Raw genomic sequence first — 12,546 nt, forward strand, 5'->3', positions numbered from 1 at the left:
AAACATTGATTCCGTCTTGGATAAGAGGTAGGGTATTTACAGCTCAGTAGCTAAAGGGTTTTTTACTGGTCAACATGTTGTATTGTTTTGCTTTGATTTTATTGTTTAAAAAAAACTGTGGACTTAAATTGATTTCTCGGAATTCGGCCCTCAAAAAGATCGAAAAAAAGAAGAGAATAGTTAACGGCTTGGAAGAAACCTTCAGTACTGACCCTCTGCCGCCTCCCCGTCAACAATTCCCACGTCTCCCGACAAAGCCATAAAGTGTCGGAATATTGTGTTTGTCTAACGAGGTCTGCATTTATTTTAATCTCCCACTTTTTTTCTCTCAAATAAAACAAAAGAATAAACTGTCTGAAGGGAACAGTTTCTTTAGGCAATAAAACAAGAATGAATACCTATATACCTATTTCAATGCCACCTGTTTATTTCCACGGACACTAAGCAAATGTCAATTTTATAAATTGTCATTAAAACCTCTTAACAACACATGTTACAAATAAATTGACTATGGTTTATAAATATCCTGGCTATTTACATATTTTTTTCTTAAATATTTTCACCAGCGATATACTTTTGTTCTTAGGCTCCCAACGCGTAAAATACGCAACTACGTGTCAATACTTTGTAAGCGAAACAAAATGAGATTTCAATTACAATATGAAATCATACGTATCAATTAATAAAACATTTGTAACCGGAAAATAAAGAGAAAAGTATGACAATAATTTTGAATTAGTTCGTATATTCTGAAATGGTGACGGTTACGACAGTTGTGTCTGCATATCTAAGTAGTGATGGCGCTTTCTGTATATGGGGGTACTGTCGGGTGAAGGTGTCTTTGATGAGAGGAGAGGACTCGGTGAGGAACTTCCTCCGTGTTATATTTGTTTTCTTCCTTACCACCAAGTCCAAAGGCACAGCGTTGTGACGTTGCACACGCTTAAGTTCTGCGCCCATCGTGTTCTAACCTCGATGGGGGTAGATGTCGTCTTGGATATTCCATTTTCCACTTTTCTAAAAAAAAAATTATAATGCGCAAACTTTGAACAATATGGAACTGATTGAAAAATGGCAAAATCCAAACTTTGAACAAGATGTAACCGGTTGAGACGATTCTTCGATGTGAACAATGAGGTATTTTGGAGCATAATCTGGAGCATCATCTAGAATGTAATGTCGCTTGTTAACTTCTGCTTATACTTAGACATCGTTTGATAGAAATTACTCAAATAACAATTTTGGAATTTGAAAATTAACATTGGGGAAATATATCACTTAAATATATTCATCGTCGCGTAGCTTGGCAAGGAATATAGCAGTTATGATGTCATGGCATTAGTTGTTGTACAATATAAGATTTGAAAACTACAAGAGAGCACGTCACATGACCCTACATCATGGATGGTATGGTAATTTGTGTGGGTGGGGGAGGGGGGTGGGACGTCCGTCTCCTAATTGATGATTATTACGAACTGTCGTAAAATTAAGAAATTAATAAAACAACAAAACATAGTCGGTCATCATTTATATATACGCCAATATGTAGTTGCACTGATGGCCACTGTAGTTGCAGTGCTCTTTTGAAAAATTTTAACCACTTTTTCAATCCTAATTGTAATATACAACGCCTACAAGAGAAACAGTCAAAATAGTCACAGTGGAACAAGGAAACATCATTTCTATATTATCAGACAAATTGATATATTGTTCCAGCCCTTTAGCTGAATTACACAGTAAACTTCAACGTATGCTCGAAGTTAGGGAAATTTATCTTGCTCCAAGGAGTTTGACTACCATCTTTACAAGTGAAATTCTTTCTATTTCTGACGAAGTCAATTAATAACAACTAGATAAACCACAAGTTTTCCTTATCTCTCTCTCGCTCTCCTTCCAACTCCCTCTCTTGCTGTCTAGTTACTACGAACTGTCGTAAAATTAAGCAATTTATTAAACAACAAAGCGTAGTCTATGTGGAACACTTCTGTTAACAGGCAGAAACATGTGTCCTTAATTGTTTAAACTGAAATCTTGATGGTGATAACAAAACTGTATGGAAGGTTATTAATTTTTAAAAATTAATAAAATAAATATTATGTACAATATATTTACCACTCCCTCCCTCTTACAATCTCTCGGTTGCTACTTAATTAACGAGGTGTCATAAATTTAACAATTACCGGTAAATACTCTTACTCACATGCAGACTGTAACATCTGTCCGTAATCGTTACATTTGAAGTTAAGTTGGTGAAGGTGGTTAATCATCTGGACATAAAAACTGCTGGTTTACGCAGGGAAAACTCACAAATATGAGCAGACTAAATTATTTCTCAAAAGTGTGGTATAGTTTGACCTCATTCAACTTTCAACATTTAGTAACATTGTAACCACAACGAAAGAGCTATTTGTTAATATTTGTTAAAGTTGAGTTGTTATTATCTTTAAATCGCCTAACTTTTATACATAAAAGACAAGTAGCCTAAGTTAGCCTATGTGTGGCAATGTTTGGAAGAGGCTTTATCAATAACTGATTTCATTGTCCGTTATGCCTAACCGTTGCTGCATTTGCTAGAAATATGTTTTTCTTTTCTTTTGTGCTTCTTTACTTTTAATTTCTTTTCATGCAGAATTTATTTCAGTTTGTTTCATCAATCCCGCCCCCCCCCCCCCGCCACATCTCTCCCTCCTCTCCCCTATGACATCGTCACATCCGGCAGACGTAGATTATCAAATAATTAATGATATTCAAGGAGCATCATACCCTATCTGGAAAAGAGATAGAAAACAAAACTGACTTCTGCGTGGGATTAAAATTCCAAACCTTTCTTTCTTGAAAGAAACTGAAACTCAAAACCTGGTTAAACTCTTGGTAACGCTCATAGAAGGGGAAGTTTCAAGTTACTTAATAAACAAACAAATGATATGGATTTGCAAATGCAGTTTTCTACCTAAATATATTTGCCAAGAAGCAGCACTCCTTCCTGTACTCGGTGTCTGATGTGAAATTGTATATCTTTGAATATCATTTTTTGAAATATTCGTTTTAATTTATCAAAATGTACGGATGTTTTACCTCCTTTCTAGATATAACGTCAATTTCCAGCTCACTAATTGATGGCATTAGCATTGGCTCTCGAACCACCCCACCCCTCCCCCTCCTCCTCCTGCTCCTCTATACACCCCAACGAACAACGGAATTTGAAATGATGGTAGTGTCGTTTAAAAAAACTTTCATAAAGAGATAAAACAGGTTTCAAAATATGTTCCCCACTTAATTGAACCTAATCAATCACTGTATGCCGAATGCAATCGAAAAACTAGGCGTTTCTATATATTTTCCATATTTCTTATTTGTAGCTGTCTCCAATTATGTAATATTTGTTACATGTGTTTATCAAAAGGTTACAACACAGCCAGCTTTAACGACAGTTTATCACCACCAAATCCAAATTTTGCTTTCAGAAGACTGACGTGCATTTTCTGTAACACATTGCAGCCAAGGAGGAAAGTATTATATACCCCTACCTGTATAAAAATGGCGGAGATATTTCAGAACAAATAAACATCAAATATATATAACAATATTGTTTCATGTGTTCTCAAGATGTTGCGACACGCCCTCTACTAACGGCAATCTCCTGTTTGGTCTCTGAGGACACACAATTATGTAGTTGACATTTAATTGTATGTGTTCATGTAGATTAATTGTTATTTTATATTTCATACAACTTCAAACGCTTTTTTTTCTATCTTGAAGATATATCGACGTCTTAGATCATGCACACGTACACCTATTGAACTCTTCATAGTCTCGTTGAAAGACGAGGGTTGGATGATTGGGGGGGGGGGGGTGGTTATATATGTTTATGCTCTCCTGTTTTAGTTTTCTTCTTTCTTGATAGTCTTTTACTTTTTTCTATTATTTATTAATTTCTTGAGAGAAGCGGATACCAGAATACCAGTTCTATAGACTTGTCAAACTATAATACCTAAGCCAAAGTATATATTAAGTCTATGCGAAATCTTTTTATCTAGTAAGTTGGAATGACCTAACGACATATCCTGATTGGAATTATATTTTGATGTGTCTCTCATAGTTGAAATGATCGGAGTAATGTTTTGAGGGGCGGCATAGATGGAATGGTAAAGAATATGTTGAGAATAACCAGTGGTGAACTGTTTCTAAGGCAGCTCTTAATCTTAGGAGTGCGGATACGCCAGGGTTTGATAGTACTGTTGGATTTTGAAACCGGGAGTTTGGACCCAAGGGCAATTAAGGGAGTCGGAGAAAACATAAAAGGAAGGCCTGAGTAGGGAAACGGGGTAATTTCGACTGAACGTTTGACAAGGAGATTATTTGCAAGGCGAAGGCTGTGTAAAAGTGTTTTGCTTGGACCCTTCAATCAATCAATAGTCGTAAGCCAAATTGGCCCGTTGACCTCCCCGAAGTTTATAAACAATCTTAGGTTTGTAACCTTTTATAATGTTAATCCGGTGCCTGCCATTTTCGAGTAGTTGGGCTGCAGAACGGCCGGACCATTTGGTTAAATTGTCATTCCATCGTAAATGCGGTCGGCCTGGCTTACGTTTGTAACCACAGGGTAGCCCACAGAGTACAGCACATGTAAGGCCTCCACAACGTACTGCATGTCCGAAACCTTTTGCGTTATGTTGAAGAACAGTATCAGAAGAGAACAGCCATCGCCCGCGATCTTCGTATTTAGTTCATCATTCGACACATAGTCTCTCCATGTGAGACCAAGCAAACGACCCTTGTGACAGGTCAATTTTATGTTCCTCATTAACAAGTGATAGGTTTAGATAACGAAAGTCTAACAGTAACGCCAGTCTCGTAGGGAGAGTTTACTCCGGTTGCACACGAAGTGTGCCGCGCTGAGATTTCACGCCGGTTACGCACGAAGCGTTACGCGGGTGAAGCACGGAGAGTTTTAGCTGGTTAGGCACGGAGTGTAACGCCAAGGACGCATAAGAGTTTACGCGGAGTGTAACGCCAGTGACGCACAGGGGGAAATTTCGCTGGTTACGCACAGAGTGTAACGCAATTGACGCAAGAATTTTTGCCGGTTACGCACGAAGTGTAACGCCAATGACGGACGAGATTACGCACGGAGTGTAACGCGTGGAGAGTTTAAGCCGGTTACGCACGAAGTGTAACGCCAGGGATACAAGGGGAAGTTACGCCGGTTACGCATGGAGGGATACACCAGGGACTCCATAAATTCTAATCAGCTTGCTTATATCTTTATTATCACCAAATTTGACAAATAATTAATGAGCATATACAATTGGCAAAGTTCCAGCTTTCGATGACACACTCCAGTTGTGCATTATTTCTGACTGATTTTAAGGTAGAGAAATAACCACCCGTCTAGTGTAGCTGGTGTTAGGCAAATCGACTAGTATTGATGTTAAACGTGCAGTCAGAAAACTAAACGCGACCCAACTACTTATTCTCCTGAGTCTACGGGTGCCAAATATAACAATTTCTGTCTTGGACACTCTCCTGACGCCCCTCTCTATTACTGAAACGGGGCCCATTTGCTTGTTGCGACGCCACTGTCCAGGTTGAAGATGGAAATCTTTGTGGCAGGTGAAGAGGCTAGTATTGTGCTTCAACTGCTACACTTGGGCGCAGTTGCTCTTTGTTATGACCCTCTGCCTCACGGTAAAGTTGGAACTCATTCCAATTGAAGGTGAATCCAAAGCTTGAAAGGAAACCACTAAATCAAAACATGGTATGTTGCTGTCAGAGTGTAATTATGATATCACATAGGCCTATGTTTGTATTAAGTAAACTTACCTAAACAAAAGATGTGACATTTTCAGCTAACAATATCTGGTAAACGCTATGTAGGCATCAACATTTATGGTCCGAATAACCAGCGTTTGAACTTTCAGGGAGGCTGTCAGACGTGTGTGAGAAAGAATACAGTGCTGTGGAAAGCTTACAGACGGTGCAACAAAGGTATGGGGTATGATCTGCCGTTGAGTGAATCGTTATTTTGAAAAGTGAGAGTCGTGCACATAGACTTGCCCCTCCCTCACAAGTTGAAAGATTGGGACGGCTGCCCCTGGTCCTACGCCTATGTAAAGGAGTTGTTTCCAACAAAAATGTCAATCTTAGGAATAGTCTAAACTATAAGTTCAAGCAAAATCATGCGGGAGAATGTTATAGTTTCCCATCCCAATGGGGTGGGAGGGGGAAGGGGAGCTTATCTATTGACATCCCAATGGACTTTCCACTGTATTGTATATTATCACGTTTACCCCTTGCCTCTCGCACTTGTTAAAAGAGGCAAGGGGCGGGGAGGGGGTGCTATTTAGAACGTCGGAATGTAGCCTAACCTTGTGGTAAGTTTCGATGTTTTGTTATGTTTTTTTTCTCTCTTAGTACTTATTTTTGTTTAGCTTTACTGTTTACAAAGAGAACCATTCCTTCCTCGATCACCTCATATCTTTAATCCTTACCCGGCATTGTGTCTTACACAGGCAAACAGAGGTACAACAAATGCACTGTTAATTGCACGTTTTATTAGCCAAGAAAAGAGTTCCCAATCACCAAACTACTCTACCACTGATTGGATTTCAATTTTAGAACTTATTCATTATTATCATCCGTGTATTCACAGATGAATGCCAGACTGCTGCCGCAGATTGTATCATCCCATTTCCCGTAGTCAGTAGATGTTTTCCAAATCACCGCACAGTTCTGACCCCCTCTGGCATTGTCCGGCTGACCACGATCCCATCTGGTGTAGGAGCTAGTACTTCCATCGATCCACCGCCATTTTCCCTCTGAACCACTTTTAGTGTAACCGATTCTGACATGCTTTATAAAGGAAATTATAACAAGAACTTGTTAAGAAGATACTCCAGAGGAAAACCTTAAAATTTACAGATGAGACAGGAATTAATATTATAAGCATTCTGGTGAAAATTGCATTCGGTTCCTATGTATCATTTTCCAGATTCCAGCAAAATTTTGCAGCAGAAGTGAACTTGAAGTAAGCAGGCGTAATGTCATATTGGCACATTAACAACTATGTTTCATGTTTTTTTTTTGAAAATGTAATTACAATTTTTAAAAATTGAGATGTATCTCATTGGTGTATTGCTAATGGAGCACATAGTTAAAGAACCGGCATGTGCTTGTAACACAACTACAAGATACAGCTGATCAAGGGAGGCAGGGTGCCAACTTCTGCAACGAGTCACATACCTTTGCGAGAATATAACTACAAGCAGGGCTAACCCTCCCGCCCCCCCCCCCCCCACACACACACCATATTCGCCCATGTAGTCGGCAAAATTCTGCACCAGTCGGCAAAATAAAGGAAAGAGCAAAACGAGGGGAAGGAGAGAGGAAAAGAAGAGAAAGAAGGAAGATAAAAGGAAGGGAGAATTAAGAGAAAAGAGAGACAGTGGCGTACGGTGTGCGGTTCTTCGGGTTCCAGTATGCCATGTCATGTGTTAATATAAGATTAAAATATGACACTTAACAGACAAGGCCTAACATTAGCTTGTGGTAAAACCTACCAGAGACTACAACAGGGAAGAGTGTGCTCCTCTTTAGCAGAATTGAAACAAGCAAACAATGGGGCTTATACGGATACAGAGTCACTGAACTCTGGGAACATAACTATGTAGGGGACAACAAGGAAAATGAGAAAACAAATGAAGAGGAGGAGGTATGCCATACAGGGGAACAAAACATATAGACACTGAAATTGGGGGTGCTATACACTAACTTCACACCCTCTTGAGTAAAGTTGGAATCCTTACCCGATCCAATTTGTATGTATGTATGTATATTAGATCCTCCTGCAAGCAGGAACTCGCGACGAAGAAGCCTAATTGGCTTATCAAAGCCGCAAGCTGACCGAAGTCAGTCTCTCACATTCATATTTAACGTCCATGATTATTAATTGTCAATTGTCAACAACTCTGTAACTGGACGACATACATTAATCTGGGAGTGACTCGAACCGGGGACCTTATGATTGAAAGGCACCGGTGTTAACCACTGAGCTAACACTCCATGAATTTCAAAACAATAAAGTGAAAAAGTAATTGAAACAAAACATTTTGCTGTCAATGTGTAACTATGGCATCATAGTTTGCTTCAAGTCTACTGATGGTACAAACTATGACAGTTTCAGCCGTCAATATCTTGAGAACGACATGTAGTGGTTGTGAATAGGATGCAAAAATTTCACCAGGATGCTTACAACGTGCTTCTTTCTAGTCATTCAATAAAATAAATTTTCCTCTGAAGTCTCATTCAAGAAGAAGAAAAACACTTAGTTGCATATTTTTTTGAAATGCTAGTTAGGCGGTTAAAGCCAATCCTAATATATGAACTAAACTCTTTCAATGTCAAACGATTTTGTATACCTCCCTTTTTAACTTATTGTTTGTATGGATTGTTAGAAAGGGGGGAGGGGGACCTAAATCATCACCCTGCCTTTCGGTCAGTCCCTTTGACATGTTCTTGAGGATATAAAATACTCGTTTAAAAATATATCTGAAAAAGCACAAAGAATAGCTAATGATCCAGCAAGGCCATGAAATACTTCTTTAGCTAGGAAAGTGTAGGTCCAAAGTTATCCTACCACTCCAACCCTTCCACTTTCAAACTGGGGGCAGCGTTCCTCCATGCCCAGCGTGATTTAAATATTGTGTCTAGATTGTCTCACACGTTTACACAACTGAGGCTTTCAGTACGTGGTACAGATAAGACCAACTAGAAGCATATGTTTGCTTTACCGCGTTCAAACTGTAAGCATAAACACCCCCCCCCCCCCTTCACACACACACGCACACGCACACACGCATACCCGACTTGCTTTCACACCACCGACAAAAAACATAACATATGAAAGTAGAGTTAACTTTCTAACATATTGATGACGTACCTGTCTGTCGGGAATTGGTTCTCTTACTGACTTCCACCATTCATGGAGAAAGGTGTTCTCTTCGGATGAGTCGACAGTCACAAGACTAGCACGCCTACAGGAGCAGTTGTCAGGGTCCAATCTGAAGTTTTGGCAGTAGGACTGCGATGCGTCAAAGCTTAGGCGAGGCTGGTTGAAATACCTGGGTGTTCCAAACAAATCAAGTGCTACAAAGAACTATCAACTGTTACGACTTCTCTTTACCACGTCTGTGCTCTTAATTTCATGTCTTTTAGTGGATGTCTTTCTTTCTTATTGGCGTGTTTCTATTGTTTTCATTTCTGTACCTAATTCTTTTATTTACTTGTTATGATGTTAATGAGGGCTGGAGGCAAGATATTAACTTCTGACTACCCAGTAATCCAACAATTACACTGTAAGAAAAAGTTGTATTTTTGCGTAAACTACCGGCAGCCAGGAGGACGCATGTGCTATCACGTTATTTAAGAGCAGTGTCACAAGTAAAGGAGTAATCCCCCACCTGGACACGTCTCAATCTGCTTAGCGCTCGACACTCGAGACGAATGACATAAATAAATGACAAACTACCAAGAATTTTGCGAAATGAAACATATAATTTATTTACAACTCGACCAATGACTTTTTGGTCTCGACAAAAGAAACATATATATACCCAACACAAAAAATACACACGTCGGTTAGCATTCGCTAACCCAACCAACCCTTCCAAATAACTCTACTAAGGATCTGCCCTATCGCTTAAGTCTTCCCTATCGCTTAGACTTCTTCCCTATCGCTCAGACTTCTTCCCTATCGCTCAGACTTCTTCCCTATAGCTTAGACTCCTTCTCTATCGCTTAGATTTCTTCCGGCTGGTACCCTGCAGGTAAGCTCCAGACGGTACGGCGAGCCCCTCACACCAGCGTAGCCGTCGGGCCCCAACACTGCAACCCTATATGACAAAAACACAACAAAACTACTCCCAGGCATGCGCCAAATGGCAAACACATGGCTATACTTATATCTATACCAACGAATATTGTCAAACTATGACGTCAAGAGCCCCTATCTGACGTAAAATCAGCAAGCAAAACACAACCAATATGGTGTCACTAATTACCAAATAATACCAAGAACCTCCGGGTCAACCCTTACCATGAAACACATAATAGCTAATCGATACTATATATCACAATAACAAAATGGCGGCAGCCCGATGTTTGGAAACAGAACATGGTTAGAACGCCCTCAAATTGGCGATAACTACCCGTTCCACTACATGATAATATACAGAATCAATCAACCCAACCAAAGGCACTAAGGCGAACTTATAACTCGTACACACTTATACGACCTAAAAATACCTTAAATGCTTTAAACGCATTTGACCCTAAACAATTACAAATTCGTATGCCTAAGCATGGATAAACATTTAACAAAACTGACTGAATTGTGAGCCATAGATCGAGGACTCTTTAAAACACAATACATTAATTTCTCCACAAACCCTACTGTGCCATCAACAATACAGATACCAATTAAATGCGTAATACGGACAAAAAAAATCAACTTACGGGATCGTCCTATTAGTAAATCCCGGATTAACTTGGTCAAACGGCCAGGGACGTAACACACAGTAAAACGGCCCTTTGCGGTGTACATATACACAGAAATGTGTCCAAAATGATTTCGTCGAATAAGACAAGAACGGATACACACAGTAATCCTCGGGATACGCTGATATGGCTTAGGGTAAAACACAACGCCACAAAATATCAACGTTCCCAGTCTTTAGGCTCATACAAAGAAGCCTAGGCTCATACAAAGAAGCCTGGGTAACGGCTAACACACAGAAGCCGAGGAATAAGACGGCGAAGACCGGACGGTGGTGAGACTCACACAGAATGCCTCATCCAACCACACCCCAATCCTTATATAGCGACCTTAAGTTGACCCCTGCCCTTACCCGCCAAAGCACAATCTACGAATTCCGATGGACCCGTTTCCCATTATGCACTTGCTCGGATCTACATACATTACCCGAGAAGAACCCGTCTCCCCATTGTTCACCTCCTAGAATTTGCATAAATTACTCGAAAGAAGAAATGAACAATTTGCAAAGGCATAGGCTACCCGGTGGAAATTTCCACCCACAAGGAATGCTAAAATACAATACAGGCGTGACAAGCAGTTTGTGTAAATCGGTGGGACGGTTTCTAACTGGTACATTGACAAATATCGTCGTTAAAATTCCGTCAAAAGAACTTACCTACTGTCAACAGGTCCATTTCTGTTTAATTGTATACTTACTTCTTAAATCGGCAATTAATTTCGTGTAAATACGACTGAATACCACAACTGCTAAACTTGTAACATCTAATGTTTGGATGAATTTCAGTTTTAAAAGTTTTATTTATTTAGAGACCACTCAGCATATATATATATATATGAGAAAAAAATCTCATTTGGAGCACCAAATTGCATCTAAGTCAAGGTGAAAATGCAAAATTATTTACAAAATGAAGTGGGTGTTGAAGTGTGCTATATTGCACCAAATTGCATCTGAGGCCACCTGGAAATGCAAAAAATTTCCAAAGGGGAGGGGGACACCCCCTAGACCCCTCCCCCAGGCCGGCCATCAGTCTTCAGCCCCCCCCCCCCACTCAAAAGTACCTTCCTACGCCACTGGTTCTTGATATTCAATGAAAGGTCTTTGTTGCTGCAACTCCTGTTGAAGTTATTTCGGTCACGAATAAGCTAGTTCGGAGTTTGGCCCTTTAACGTAGACCAAGGCTAGGCTATATTGTATAATGTTTATAAACAGTACTCAACGCCGATCCGCTACAGATTTAGTGCGTAACGAACCTGTGCAATTGAAATACCTTCAGAGTGTATGTCAAGCTCCATTGAAAGTTCACCGATCAGCCAAGCAGTTGATTGAACAGGACACTTATAAATCCCACTATTGAAGAGAACAAGCGCACTACAATAACAAATGAAGGACAAACTCTATACATGTTTAGCTCACCTGAAAGCGTTCAGCTGAGGTATAGTTACCATGCGATTTTGACGAAATTCTTTCACTTTTTTGAATGGCTACCATTTCGTCATTTTTCATTCGATTTGGCCGATATTTCCTAATAGGTTTGTGTTAGTTTTCATAACACGGGATCATATTTTATAAATTTGAAGGTCATTGGAGGTGACGAGAGGTCATTTCTGATAAACGTAAAAATATGCTACTCATCCCAGAGCTTTTGTCTAGATTTGCTGAAATGTTGTGGATATAACAAACATGGTATCTACAAGCTTTTAGCAGATGTTGCCAACTGTTATACTTAGATAGGGACTTTATTGATATTATTGTTGGTCAAGAGTCATGTGAAGTCAACAGGATAAAACAGTGTAAAACATGATTGTAACCACCTTATCTCAAGAACAGGAACATGTAGGTTACCTATTCTGAGTTAGACAAACCCCTTGGTGTTAGTCATTTGACGTCAATTAGCTCAAATGTGAAAACGTTGTGACCCCCAGAGCAACGGAAATGTAACAAATCACAAGTCTCCTGCTTCCATGAGAAGGTATCATTTTGATAATAAATGTAT

At 39.7% G+C, this 12,546-nt stretch overlaps 1 protein-coding gene across 1 annotated transcript; it reads right to left on the bottom strand.

Annotated features, from left to right (window-relative positions):
• Positions 1–6,340: 6,340 nt before the first annotated feature.
• Positions 6,341–12,013, bottom strand: LOC139966985 (alpha-N-acetylgalactosamine-specific lectin-like). Its single transcript, XM_071970536.1, has 3 exons — positions 11,967–12,013; positions 8,939–9,119; positions 6,341–6,852 (listed from the first exon to the last, which is right to left on the bottom strand). Exons 1-3 carry the CDS (start codon positions 11,996–11,998, stop codon positions 6,622–6,624), a joined length of 444 nt encoding a protein of 147 aa, XP_071826637.1. The 5' UTR covers positions 11,999–12,013; the 3' UTR covers positions 6,341–6,621.
• Positions 12,014–12,546: the final 533 nt, after the last annotated feature.

This window comes from Apostichopus japonicus, chromosome 1 (assembly GCF_037975245.1).
Source record: "Apostichopus japonicus isolate 1M-3 chromosome 1, ASM3797524v1, whole genome shotgun sequence".
In the NCBI taxonomy this organism is placed as follows: Eukaryota; Metazoa; Echinodermata; class Holothuroidea; order Aspidochirotida; family Stichopodidae; genus Apostichopus; species Apostichopus japonicus.

Bases quoted from the DNA above. Each gene is read 5' to 3' on its own strand.
- LOC139966985 (XM_071970536.1), bottom strand. From the start codon at position 11,998: ATGGTAACTATACCTCAGCTGAACGCTTTCAG. The intron at 9,120-11,966 runs GTGAGCTAAACA...TGGAACACCCAG, and splicing joins CCTCAGCTGAACGCTTTCAG to GTATTTCAACCAGCCTCGCC. The intron at 6,853-8,938 runs GTACGTCATCAA...TCCTTTATAAAG, and splicing joins AACCAATTCCCGACAGACAG to CATGTCAGAATCGGTTACAC.